The sequence below is a fragment of the Alexandromys fortis genome, unplaced genomic scaffold (assembly GCF_014885135.2).
Source record: "Alexandromys fortis isolate MF-2015 unplaced genomic scaffold, M_Fortis_MF-2015_v1.1 scaffold_139, whole genome shotgun sequence".
Taxonomy (NCBI): domain Eukaryota; kingdom Metazoa; phylum Chordata; class Mammalia; order Rodentia; family Cricetidae; genus Alexandromys; species Alexandromys fortis.
The window spans coordinates 4,601,271-4,615,435 of NW_026068020.1; the positions used below are offsets into that span (position 1 = coordinate 4,601,271).

The window sequence follows — 14,165 nt, forward strand, 5'->3', positions numbered from 1 at the left end:
AAAAAAAAAAAAAAAAAAACCCATGTAAATCAATAAATGCAGGTTAAAACTAAAGAATACCAGAAGGACTAAGATCACAGGTCATCCAAATGCATACAGAAAAGACTTTTGGCAAAACCCAGGATCTCTTAATACAAAAAGCCCTGTAGACTCTACAAATGAAAAGAACATATCTCAACGTAGCATACGTTGTGTGCCTGAAAACTATAGCCAACATTATAGGAAATGGGGAGAAAATCCAAGCACTTCCACTAAAATCAGGAACTAACCCAGGTGTCCACTCTGTCCACTCACTGAGTCCAGTGCCAGGATTCTTGCTAGAGCAAGACAGGGGAGAGAAACAGAAGGACACAAAGAGGAAAGGAAGACAGCCAAGTGTCCTCGTTTGTATACGATGTGGCCGTACACAGAAGACTCCTGAAGACTCCACCTGAACTTCTGCCTCAAAAGAGAAATACCATAGAATAAAGCTAACCAAGGCTGCAAACGAACTCTACAATGAAGATTTTTAGACCCTGAAGATGCTGAAGGTGACACTAGGGAAAGGGTAGACCTCCATGTTGCTCGCGGAACCAACAATTGCCATCTGAAATCCCTTTATCCCTCTGCTAGACATACGCAAGTGGCACTCCTCCTGATAGGGCATGTCACAGCTCAGTGTCTCTGTTCCCCCAGATTCAGGAAATCTCACCCTCAGGAAGACGGTACCTAGACACATGGACAGCCTCAGTAGAGACGCACCACCACTCTTCAGTCTGTCCGGGACCCTCACCTCGGCCACTAGTCCTATTAGTGACCACTGAATAATAGAAAGATCCAAGGCTGGAGAGATGGTTTCTCTTCCAGGGGAACTGAATTCAATTCCCAGCACCCACATGGTGGCTCATAACCATCAGTAATCCCAGTCCCAGCAGACCCAATTCTCTCTTCTGGTTTCCACAGTCACTGTCTGTGTGTGATACACAAATATACACACAGGCAAAAACCCACACACATAAAATAAAAGCAGAAGGACCCAATTCTGATGACCTACCCAGGAAAGGCTATCAGAAACATGGGGTGAATCGTTTAAAAGACTCGTAGGAAAGTTAGCATTAGAAAATATATTCTGCGTAGAATATTGATTGGTTAAAGGCTTCAATACAGACCCGAGAGAGTGGCTTCCTGATGGCACAATTTATGCCCCCAATGGAGACCATGTTAGGCATGATAGGCCTGGGATAGTCGAACACAAAGTCCCTTCGGAACAGCCACACAGATGCATGGCTGAGAACCTCTGCCAAGGACACCTCTCTCTGCAGAAGTTCAGAGGCCAGATTCTCAAACGGAATGAAAGATTTATAACATAAGTATTTCAAGGCGAGAGAGAACAGCATGTTTTTGGTCCTTTGCAGGAAGTTCATGTGGTCGGACAGCCTTGTGAGTAGAGCTGGAATATATGAAGGCGGGTTTGGACACTGTGAGGCCTCATATTCAATGTCACAAGGGATGTAACGCAAAAAAAACACCGCAGGAATATGTAGGTACTTGGCCAACATTGCCCCACAGGGGACAACTGGGTCCGTTAAGACCACATCAAATGAGCTGGAGTTCAGATGCCGGATCAGGGTCTCGTTGTGCAGTAGATCTGTACAAGACTTTAACAACTGTGTTGATATATTTTTGAAAGCCTCGACTATTTTAAAGAATGTCTCCATATAGTTTCCAGTTTCAAAGACCAGGTTAACGCCTCCTGCCATTTGTTGCTTAAATCTCTGCTTAGTGTATGGAATGGCATAGGTCCGGAGGGTGAAGAAGTCCTCGTCTTTGATGTACAGAGTCACATTTGGAGCCAGGACCACAGTCTGATGACCCTGGGCATGGAGCTCCCTCACAACATCCCTCATGCTCAGCCAGTGGCTGCCATCTACGGGAATCACCAGCACCGTCCCACCTTCAGCCCAAGGCAAGGCACAGAGCAGGAGCAGCCCCACCAATCCTTGCAGGGGCACAAGGAGCACCGTAGCCATCTCTGTAGAAGCTCACGGGAGCAGATCTTCCTCACTGGGCTCTGCCTCTTGCTTTTGTTTTTTCATTTTATATCCAGCCCAACCTGGCCACACCATTGGGTGGCAGAGGCTCCCAAACGTTAATCATTGAAGACTAAATCTATCCTTGACTCCTGCTCAACCCTGCTTCTAAACAACACGATATTGATCTTATTTCTTTCTTAGAAAAACTGTGAAAGGGCACTCTCTCTCTTTAGGAGACATCCTCGTTCATATCTTGTTTTCCTCCCATTTAAAATTAAACAAAGCTGTGTATACCTATTTCATCATCTCATCCTCTGTTAGCATATTCTAACAGGCTGGCCCTGACCGGACTCTGTAGCATGAGGACCTGCTAGTTGGGGTTTCTGTCCTACCCAGTTCCCACAGCCAGTAACCCCCAAAGAAATTACACAGAGATCTATATTAATTATAAACTGATTGGCCCATTAGTTCAGGTTTCCTATTAGCTCTTATAAAACTTACATTAGCCTATCTTTCTTACCTATGTTAGCCACATGGCTCAGTACCTTTTTCAGCGGGGCAAGTCACATCCTGTTTCTTCTATGGTCTGGGCAGGATAGAAACCCCAACTAGCAAGCCCTCATGCTACAAAATGGCACCCATGTGGACAACTGAATCAACATAAACCTGAGAGGGTTTGGGAAATAATTCTAGACAGAAAAGAATAGAGTAAAGCATGGCTTCTTGGTAGCAGCAATTTTTTGGGTCTGCTCGGCTTGCTAGAGGTAAGCACTCTCATTTAAGAGAGGCTTCCTGACTCAGCTTTAGTTGCAAAACCCTAAAGCTCTTTAAGAGGTCCTGCCACGAAACTCTTAAATGGTGTTGATAAAAGCTGACCGCATGCTTTTTGGTTTTCAGCGATAGCAGGAAAAAAGCTGTGCCATTTTAAAATGACTGCTTTCTGGGCCATCCTGCCAGTGCAAACTCTGACTCTTTGAGACAGGAGGTCCAGCCACAGAGAGAGCATTTGAGTGTTATTTGTGGACACACTGTTGCAGCTTGATCGCTGGCAAAGACCTAGAAATGCCATAGAGTTGTGGCAATAAACATGGCTCTGGCCAGTACCTCTGCCATGAGGCTGGAAAGCTAAGGAATGGGCTGGATCCAGCCATCAAAGCCATGGCTTTAGTCCTACCCAAGTTGCTTAGCAAATTAAAGACTCATGCGGTCAGAAAAAGAGAGATATACAGTAAAGAGAGATTCAAAGAGGAAGAAAACCTCTAAATGTTTTACAGTGTGTTAGAAATATATGCAGGCTTGAAAAAAAAAAGGTTAAAGTCCTTAAAACAAAAGAGAGAAAGAGTAGTTGGGTGTGGTGGTACACACCTTTAATCCCGATGCCTGGGAGGCAGAGACAGACAGATCTCTGTGAGTTCAAGGTGTGGTAGCATACACCTTTAATCCTAGCACTGGGGAGGCAGAGACAGAATCACTGTAGTTTTAATGATAAACAAATTCTAAAATGCTCTCTGATATTTAGTTTTCAGAAAATAAAGCAAGTGCTGGAAGGGGGGGGGGGGGAGTAAGGCAAACCTACGCCCTCATTAGCAACTGATGGACTCTTCACGCTGGCCTGCCGACCTTGAGCAACGGGACTCAGGTCTAACAGCCAGACAGACTAGCCCCAAAACAGCAGCAGGCTGATCAACACTCCGTGAAAGCCTCGAGACACCGTAGTACAAAGACTGCAGCTGGCTGCCTTGGCTCCTGGAGACAAAGCTTCAACCAGGTCCATGCAGGGTTGTTTTTGCCAGAGGATTTGCTTTCATAACCACGAACAAACTCTAGTGAACTCTCCATCACCCACCCTGGGTTCAACCCAAGTCACCTCGCTAACACGCCCCTTGGCCTGGCAGAGGAGCTGCTGTAATTGATGCTAAGGAGGCAGGGTTGTGATTGGTCCGTTCAAATGGCTAAAGAGGCAAGGCCGGCTAGGATTGGCTCAAACGCCTTGGGCGGCTCAGGCTCCCTTGGGGAGCTGTCTCGTGGACACCCTCGTGTGGAATGCCTTTTCTTGTGTGGAATGCCTTTTCTTGTGTGGTCTTAGGGGCCGGGCCAACTCTCAGTAGTGAGGGCTGAGTGAGCAACATGGAAGAAGCAACAGAGGCAGCCGTAGTTGAGTGCCTGCAGGCCAGGCTGCAGAAAGGTCCTGCCAGCCTGTCGACAGCTAAAAACAACGAAGCTAAACAGTTCAGGAGCCTCCAGAAGGAAGGAAAAAGAATGGGGTGGTGAATGAAGACAGCAAGATGGATAGGTTATACCTGAGGCCGGAGAAGAACGAAAAGTCATGAGGGTCAGAGGAAAGGAAGTGCAGGAGCTGGCTGCCGGAAGCACTCAGAGAATGTCCAAGTCTTCAGGGCCAAGGGTCCTGGACCCCAGCTCACTCTTAACTGTATTTTTAACCTTCTGTGTCCTAGGGGGTATTCAAAGGTGTAAAACTGTGTTCCTGCTTTCTTCTACCTGGGTAATACATGAGCAAATGCAACTGAGATAATTTGTCTAAATGAGCAACATTTGAAGGTCCTGGGGCATAGTCTTCAACTCCTTCCTTCCTCCCTCCCTCCCTTCCTTCTTTCCCTTACCTTGCAATTGCAATACCAATCCAACCTGTAACAAAGCCTTGTGTGCCACACCAGGGGCCAGGGTTTCATCCCCAGCACAGAGAAAATTACAGAAGGAAGTGTGGCACAGCCATGCTGTGCTCTTCAAAGAAGTGGAGGCGTATCTGGGCGGGGGAGGGGGGGGGTGTCAGCCTGAACTGACCCTTGTGCAGACTGGAGAATGAATTAAAAGCAGCCTGGTCCCAGGAACAGTCCCATGTGAAAGCAGGAAAGGGGGATATCCACCAGGGGGCGTGCAAGAGCCGCAGAGAGAAGGCCTGTCTACAGGGTCATCCAGAGTTGCTGGTGGGAGGGAGCACCAAACCCTGGAAGCCTTGAAGGCACAGCACTCTAGAAAGTGTTTCTCCACTGTGGGTGAAGCATCCCAGGCCCCAAAACTATGTCCAGTAAGCACCTTTCAGATGGACATGTAGAGGGATGGGAACAGGCCTGCAAGAGGGTACCTATTTATTCCATTACGGGGGCTTCGCCACTAAATTACCTCAGTGGCACTTTGGTCAACTATTAACCTGGAAGAAGAAAAGAGGAACGGAACAAAGCACACAATCAGCTCTAATCCTTCACAGCAGGGGGGGGGGAGGAAAGACCATGTCCAGCTCATCCTACAAGGCCATCCCGCGAAGATCAAATTGTTTCAATGAGATAGAACTCAGCACATAGGTGCCGGCCATCAAGCCTGACTGCTGGGGTTCAACCCCAGAACACACATGGTGACAGAATTAATTCCCGCAAGCTGTCCCCTTGGTGTCAACATGCACACCCATAGTGTGTGAACCCTCACTCTACACTAAATAAATCATTGTGAAATGCATGCTTAAAATGTATAAACCTTCCAATGCCTTTCCTGAATACGTACACAGAAATCCTCAGCAAAATAATGTCAGACCAAATCTAGCAACACATAAAAAGGGTCAGAATAGGATAATAATAGTTACAATAGTATTGTCCCCAAAAGACAAAGTTGGCCTAAGATCAACTGCTGTGCTACACTTTGTAGAGCAAAGAAAACCACAGGGTGAACTTAACAGACACAAGAATTGCATTTGACAAAATCCAGCAGCCCCTGTATCGTAAGAATACAAAACAAATTAGTGACAGTTGGAAATTATCTCAATGTTTTAATCCGAGGATCTACACAGATATCTCTAGGTATAGCATGTAAAGGTGAAATGCTAAATGCTTTCCCTTTGAGATTGAGAGCAAAGAAAGGATGTCTTCCTTCCTCATAAACTCTAACTAGGCAATTCAGCAGCAAAAATAAACAAACAAACAAGAATCCTCTCAGGCTGGAAAGGAAGAAATACATCTCTACAAATCACATGATCTTCTATTTAGGAAATCCTAAGAAATCCACTACAAAAGTCAAATAAATCTAGCAAGGTTACAAGGTGCATGACCATTATCCAAAAATTGATTATATTTCTATATACTGGTAATATATAATTCAAAATTAAAATGGGACAATCCCACTTAAAATGACACCTAAAACTAAAATGCACTTGCTGCTCTTTCAGATGACCAGAGTTTGGTACCTGGCAACTATTTCCGGTGGCTCAAAATTACCTGTTCCTTCAGCTGCAGAGGCTCCTACTCCCTCTTCTGGCTTCTGCTGGCACCCCCCACCCACACACACACACATACACACACACACACACACACTACACCTCCACACAGATGCATGCACAAACGCTCATAAGTAAAATATTTCAGTAATAGATGAAAGTGCGAGTCTTAAATGGAAAGTACAAGACAGTGTTGAAGGCTGTTCAAGAGGACCCAGATGAGCAAAAGCCTGCCCCACATTCTCGAAACAGACCCTTTAATGCCCTTAAGATGCTATCAAGGATATAAAAGAAAGCTAGGGAGGATGGCTCACTAGACAGAGTGTTTACAGGAACAAGCCTGAGAACTGGAGCTCAGATCCTCAGAAGTCATATAAAACCAGATGTGGATGCTTGCATCTGTAACCCCAGCACATCTACAGAGAGATGGGAGGCGGGGACAAATGTGTCCAAAGAGTTCATGGGTCGTCTAGCCTGTCATCTACAGCAGTGAGCAATCATCAGTTCCGTCACGCAAAGTAGAAAGGATGTCCTTTGACCTCAGCATGGGCACCCTCGTACCTACACTCACACAAACATACATGAGTGCACACATGCGCATACACATGCACATCTCATACACATACACATAAAAAGGGAAACTACAAAGAAAAATAACCCGGTAAGAGAGTTCTATGTAGAATAGATACATTCTACATACATTACAACTTAACCACAAGTATAGAAATGGTTTAGAGATGTGCAATGGCTTGATGCCCCCCCCCTCCAAAAGACATGAAAATGGCCAATAAGCAGTCGAAAAGATGGCGACTATTGAGCCGTTATGGAAAGGAAAATAAAAACTCTATAGCATTCTTACCTACTAGGATGACCACAAATTTTAAGAGGAAAATAACAAGTGTTGGCAAACATGCTGAGAAACTAGAACCTTCCATTCATTACTAGTGAGAATGTAAAATGGTGAAACAACTGTGAAAAAAAATCACTAACTTAAACATGAAATTGTTAGATGGCCCAGCAACTCCACTCCTGAATATATATACAAAAGAGCAAGAATGTAATCAAAGATTTGTACCAAAATGTTCATAACAGCACTCTTCTTAATAATGGAAACTATTCAAATTGTAGAAACCCAAATGTTGATAAACTGATAAAATGTGAGATATTCATACCCATAATATTATTCATTCAGAAAAGTGATGTAAAAACATACAAAGAAAGCTGATAAAAAAAAAAGAGACTACAAATTCTCTGGGCGGTGGCTGTGCAGGCCTTTAATCCCAGTACTTGGGAGGCAGAGGCAGGCGGATCTCTGTGAGTTGGAGGCCAGCCTGGTCTACAAGAGCGAGTTCCAGGACAGGTTCCAAAGCTACAGAGAAACCCTGTCTTGAGAAACAAAAACAAACAAACAACCCCACAAATTCTTTTTGAAATTTCCAAGATATGCCAAAGTCCATGGAGACAGGAGGCAAAGGTTGAAAGGCTAAGGTTAGGGTTAAGGGGGTTTTGGGGATTGCCTGGAGATGTTGTTAAAAGACACTGGAGATTGTTGACAAGTCTGTGGACATAAAACTACACACAAACTGTCTTCCTTCACTCTATCAACTTGACTCAACCTAAAGTCACCTGAGAAGACCAGGTTGGTCTGTGGGCATGGCTGTGGGAGGGTTTCTTGATGTTAGCTGATGTGGGGGTGGCCAGCTCACTGTGCCAGGGCAGAACCTTTCTTGGACAGCTGAGGCTCGCCTTCCCCGGGGAAATCCTGGGCCTGAATGAGCTGGCAAGCAACTTCCCCTGAGGGTTCCTGCTTGAGTTCTTATCCTGACTGCCCTCCATGATGGACTGTGGCTTAGAAATGTAAGCCAGAGAAACCCTTTCCTCCCCTAAGCTGCTACTGGTCAGTGTGCCTTATTACACAACAGAGAGAAAAACCAGGGCAAAAATCATCAAATTGTAAACATTCAATGAGTGAGTCTATATGGTATACAAATTATATTTGAGGGTTTTTATTTATTTATTTATTTATTTTTGGTAACTCACTTAAAGCAGAAAGATAAAAAAGATACGTAAAACATTTTTTAAAAACTTGAAGGCGTACATCTGACCCAGTATTACCTAAATTATTGCTAAATTTCTAGCTATTTGGACACTGATGTTGGACACCGAGTGGGAACCTGGACTCACTCCAGCATTTATAACTGATTAACAGAAATTCAAAGCCAAAACGTTATGAAATCTCCAAAGAAAGTAGCCACACATCACCGGCATGGTAGACACTGGGTTAAATGAGGGCTTTAAAAAGTGCACCGTGGGGATGAATCAGCACTTCGGTGGGGGGTGCACCCCGGGGAGATTGCTCTGTGAGCTGCAGACCCAGGCTTTTGTGAGCTGGAGACCCAGGCTTAAAGTTATTCTCTCCAGTGTGCCCTCTGCCCTCTCGGTCCTTCCCCACCTCTTCCCCGGTTCTCCAGCTCCCTCTCTCTTCTTTCTTCTCTTTCCCCCTTCCCTCCTTCCCTCTCCTGCCTCCCTTTTGTCCTTCACCCTCTCCCTCATTCTGCCATTTTTAGGCTGTCCCCAATTACATCAGCCACCCCACCCACTTCAGCTTCTCTGAGTGTCCTGAGTGCTCAGAGCACAGGTTTGTGACCCCGTGGTAGACCACACCAGTATCTTCTTTTAAACAAATGAAATCTTCCTTCCTTCCTTCCTTCCTTCCTTCCTTCCTTCCTTCCTTCCTTCCTTCCTTCCTTCCTTCCTTCCTTCCTTCCTTCTTCTGTCCCTATATCTTTCTTTCCTTTGCTTTTCTTTTTACTGAGATGGGACTTGAACCCAGGGCCACATACACGCTAGGTAAACACGAGGTTGCTCCCATTTAGCTACATCCCAAGACCCAAATCCGATCTTCACAATGATTGCAGCACTGTGCCTCCACCAGTGCCCCTGGCTCAAAGCATGCCTATCGCAGCAGGTGAGAAAGTCTGAGAAAGGCTCTCTGGGTCCACTGGAGGGTTTTCTCCTCAGACAAAAATCCTAGATAAAAGACAGAGTGGCCTAATGCCCTTCAGCTGAATTAAAAATGCACATTATGATTTCCAAAGTAGTTGCATATCCTAAGCCATAAAGAGATGCTTGTTCGGACCACCACATCTTTCTGATAAAGGCCAGAGGGCAAATGATCAGATTTGAGAAGTCACTTACATCCTGTCACACATACCTCCACAGTTGTCAATATCCCTTTAATACTATACTGCCCATGCTTACCAGGCTCCTGTGAAAGCAAGACTTTGGGAGCTATAACCTTGGACTTTTGTTGGCCAACCTCTGACCATGGAATAAGCTGGTTGAAAGCTGAAAGTGTTTTGGTCTGAATCTGTGCTCTGAGTCAAACTTCCACCTCTGTGGACTAAAGGTTTCTAAGGCTCATTCAGAGGTTCTGAGACTGTCACCAGATCACTGACCCAAGCAAGAACCCTGTCTTCATCCAGCCTCAAGATCACACATCTTTGCTGCTCTGAGCCCAGCATTCCCTTGCCTACTACTGTGTCACGTGACCACTTCCCAACGACGATGGATGCCAAATACAGAAGAGGGGGCCCCAGCTGACAAGAGTCACACCTGTCTGCGAAGAGATGATGCCACCAGGACACAGGAGTCCACCCACCTGAGAGAGTTTTTCCTTCTTCTTGCAGTTGGTGCCTCCAATGAAGATCATGTTGGGCATGACTGGCCTGGGGAATTCAAAGACAAAGTCATACCGTAACAGCCACAGAGAGTTCTGGTGTAAGGCCGGTAGGGACACATCTCTCTCGAGGAGATCTGAGGCAAGAGCTTCATACTTTGAATACAGACAATAAAATACGTAGTTCTCCGCGAGGTTAACAATGAAGTTGGCCACCCGTTGGGGGAATGTCATGCGATCGGAAAATTTGGTATAGAATCTGGGAACGTAGGACACGGGGCTTGGACTTTGTCCATGCATGTGCTCCAGAGAGCATGGGAACCCTCTGAAGAGGTAGACGGAGGGCAGCTTCAGGTACTCAGCCAGGATCACACCGCAGGGCATGGCCGGGTCTGTGAACAGAGCATCAAACTTGCTCTCCCTGAGGAAGCTGAGGGTGGCGGAGTCCTTTAGAAGGCTCTGGCAGTTGAAATAGCATAGGTCGATGATAACCATGTTGTTGTTGTACTCTCTGAAAGGTGCCATCAGCTGGGAACGAGGAGCAAAGTGGTTGTTCCCAAAGGTGCGGTAACGGGTCTGCAGCTCTTCAAGGTCATAGGACACTGGGAAGATTTTCCTCTTGTAGTATTTGGATTCGCCCAAAAGCAAACTGATTTCTGGTACTAGCACCGTGATGTCATGCCCCCTCTGACTGAGATGCTCCACTATCTCCTTCATGCTAAGCCAGTGGCTTCCATCCTGGGGGACCACCAGCAGCTTGTCACCTAGAACCGAGCCCCAAAGCACTAAGAAGAAAAACCCTGCAGGAACTCTCTGAGCAGCAGCAGGGAGGCAAGCCATCCTAGAGGAAGTTAAAGCAACAACAGTGAACACTCCTGAAGCCACAGCACTCTGAGCTACTCCCTCTAACGCACCCAGTGATTTTAATACTCCACGCCTTCCTCTCCCTTGCTCTGAATCATGCCCTCGACTACAAAGGAAGAAAAATTAATATTTAACCAATTTTAAGCACATAACTCACTTTTCATAGCTTATCAACCTTCCTTGGAGAGTCTAGGATTCTTAGCTTTATCTCCACTAATGGACCTCTCCCTCTCCAGGGGAGCTTTGCTGTTGCTAAAGGACAACCTGGAGCGGGGGTCACCCCCCCATCGCAGACCTGTCATAAGGTCAGTGGAGGAATGGCTCTCTCCCTCTCTCTCTCTCTCTCTCTCTCTCTCTCTCTCTCTCTCTCTCTCTCTCTCAATGCTTTGACACTTTCTTGCCAACTTTGTTCACAACAGGAAGAAAGCACTAACTTAAAAGAGGACATAATGTTCAGAGCAACATAGAGCCCTGTCCGCCAAATTCTTAATCTTCACCTTCTCCTGTGTGTCTTTGGATCCATACGACCCTACCTTTATAAGGATGCCAGTCTTACTATGCTAGGACCCATCCTAAGGATCTCCTCTTCACTACCCCCATCTGTAATGACCGTATCTAAGGTCAACTTCAGAAGTTGACCTGAGCATCGACTTCAATGTTTATTTTGGGGGGAGGGGGATATGCAAGTTAGGCCTTAACCCTCACCCATCTTCTCACACGGTACACACTCAGAACACAGTTATGACCAGCATATGTGCAAGACACTGAGGACACTGCCTAAGCAAAGGATATTTCTTGTTACCCTTGTAGCTTTTGAAAGAAAGCCAAAATTAGCTTCTTCAAAATTAGCAGCTCAGCTGCTCACAAACTATTGGACTTAGAATTTCGTCACGATCATTAAACGGTGCGAAATGATGGCAAGTGTAATTTAAAAACTTAATTGAGGGGCTGGAGAGATGGCTCAGTGGTTAGGAGCACTGACTACTCTTCTAGAGGACCTGAGTTCAATTCCCAGCACTGTCATGGTAGTTCATAACTGTCTCTAACTCCAGTTCCAGAGGAACCGGCACCTTCACACAGACATGCAGACAAAACACCAATACACATAAGAATAAATAAATCTTTAAAAAAAACTAATTAAAGGCCAGGGATGAAGCTCAGATGGTAAAAACACTTGCCTAGTCAATAATCAGGTAGGTGGAAGCAGAAGGATCAGAAGTTCAAGGTCACCCTCAGCTAGTGGTAAGTTTGAGGACAGCCTGGAATATGTGAGTATTTGCCTCAAAAACAGGATGGGGCCAGAAGACAAGTCTCAGCAGTTAAGAGCACTGACTGCTCTTCTAGGGGACCTGAGTTTAATTCCCAGCTCCCTTGGACAGCTGAAAACTGTAACTCCAGCTCCAGGGCTCTGATACCTTCTTCTGATCTCTGTGGAAAGTGCAAGCTCATGGCGCCCAGATTTACATATAAGCAAACGCTCATACACATAAAATTAAAATAAATAAAAATCTCAAAACCAATTTTTAAAAAAGAACCTAGGTCGATTTTATTCGCAATTCTAGAATCAGGATAGCGCCTCAGATAGAGTGAGTGTTTCAGGAAGCTGACCTGGGAGATGCTAAGCCAAAGGCCTTCAGAACCTTTCCACTGCAGCCTTCACAGTGTTTGTGTGGGTTCATGTAGTCAAAGGGACCACTTCAGAAATTAAACTGGACAGCCGGGCAGTGGTGGTGCATGCCTTTAATCCCAGTACTCGGGAGGCAGAGACAGGCAGATCTCTGTGAGTTCGAGGCCAGCCTGGTCTACAAGAGCTAGCTCCAGGACAGGCTCCAAAGCTACAGAGAAACCCTGTCTCAAAGAAAGAAATTAAAGTTGGCATACTCAGACACACACAAACATCTCCTAGTTAAGCTATACAAGCAAGAATAAACCCATCTTGCTAACATGCATCCACTGGGGGCTAGAAATTTGTCAAAGAGTGGTTTTGTTTGATGTTTTCTCATGTTCCTTTAGTGTCTGACCTCCTAGGTACCAGCTGAAAAATCTAATCTCCTTCTTCATTTGTTCAAATGCAAAATCACATACCCTTGCAGCTTCCAGAAAATTCTACAGTACCCTTAGGAGAAGATGCACCTGGGAAAAGTAAATAACCGCTTCAGCACCACTATGAGAACAGCATAGCCTTTCACGTGTCCTAAAATGGGCTCAAAAAGCCACAGGGCACCTAGAATGTATTTTGAAACCCTTTGTTTGCTATTAAGGGTAGATAAACATTCTGGCTAATGGCCCAAGCCTTTCTTATTGATGCATGCTACTGATTTCCATGACGTGACAGAGCCCTGAAGAGTGAAATCTACAGGAACAAACATGATTAGCATGTTCCCGTGACAGTCCAGCTCAGGTCAGATGTGACCAGGGGTCTGCGGCTTTCTACCCTCCTTGAGATGCTTTAAATGAAAATGGTCCCTGTAGGCTCATAGAGAGCGGCACTATTATTTAAAAAGATTCAAACGAGTGGCCTTGTCAGGGAAAGCGTGTCACTGGGGGTGGGCTTTGAGGTTTCAGATGCTCAAGCCTGGCACAGTGTCTCTCTCTTTCCCTGACACCTGCTAATTCAGATATAGAACTCTCAGCTCCTTCTCCAGCATCGTGTCTGTGTAAGCCAGCCCCAATTAAAGGTTTTCCTTTATAAGAGTTGTCATGGTCATCGTGCATCTAGACAACAATAAAGCCCTAAGACACTCCCCCTAGACAATATGCATAATAACCAGGATGTTGCATCCCCTTTCCTTTCTGCTAATGTCCCATCTGTGATATCCTCCCTGGTAAGCCCACGGTCAAACAGCCCCGCTGTCACTCTGGAGCTGCTTCCCTTCTTTGCTATCATTGTCTCACCTATTGTGCATTTACTATATCTCCCCGGACTGCCAGGAGCATGCGCAGGGCAGGATCAGTGATGTACATTATTGTTTCTCCCGACTACTCTCTCCCCGACTCCCAGGAGCATGCGCGGGGCAGGGTCAATCAATGCTCTTACTCTCTGCAGCACCCAGATCGTGTCTGGTATAGCGGAGGCTCTCAGTATGCATCCGCAGGAGAATGAGCTAGCTTTGCTATCCATTTTATCTGAGTGCTTTATTTCCATTCACGTAGTGAAGGTTCACTCACGGAACAACAAACACAGAACCAGCTCCCTTTTGAGGAGCTCGTACCCGACTCTTCTACATACGCATAAAGGAAAAACCAACTTTTTCCTTAAGGCATCCATCCACACAGCACTTGCGTTACCAGACTGCGCGGGCGGGCGGGCGGGCGGGCGGGCGGGCTTGGAGGGAGGGGGCTGTCCTTCTACCCAGCTGGTAAGTATGATTCAACGCAGGCACTTAGC

At 45.9% G+C, this 14,165-nt stretch overlaps 1 protein-coding gene across 10 annotated transcripts in view; it reads right to left on the reverse strand.

Annotated features, from left to right (window-relative positions):
* Positions 1-14,165, reverse strand: part of LOC126514270 (UDP-glucuronosyltransferase 1-6) — a 124,824-nt gene that overhangs the window by 44,394 nt on the left and 66,265 nt on the right. For 3 of the 10 annotated variants that reach the window (XM_050163066.1, XM_050163065.1, XM_050163064.1), the window contains exon 2: positions 9,896-10,754. The exons of 6 other annotated variants lie outside the window; for them this stretch is intronic. In XM_050163066.1, the coding sequence (XP_050019023.1) occupies positions 9,896-10,753 (858 nt within the window). In that variant the 5' untranslated portion in view covers position 10,754. Of the gene's footprint in view, positions 1-1,148; positions 2,051-9,895; positions 10,755-14,165 lie in introns of those variants that run through there. One more of the 10 variants, XM_050163071.1, reaches the window with a different exon arrangement.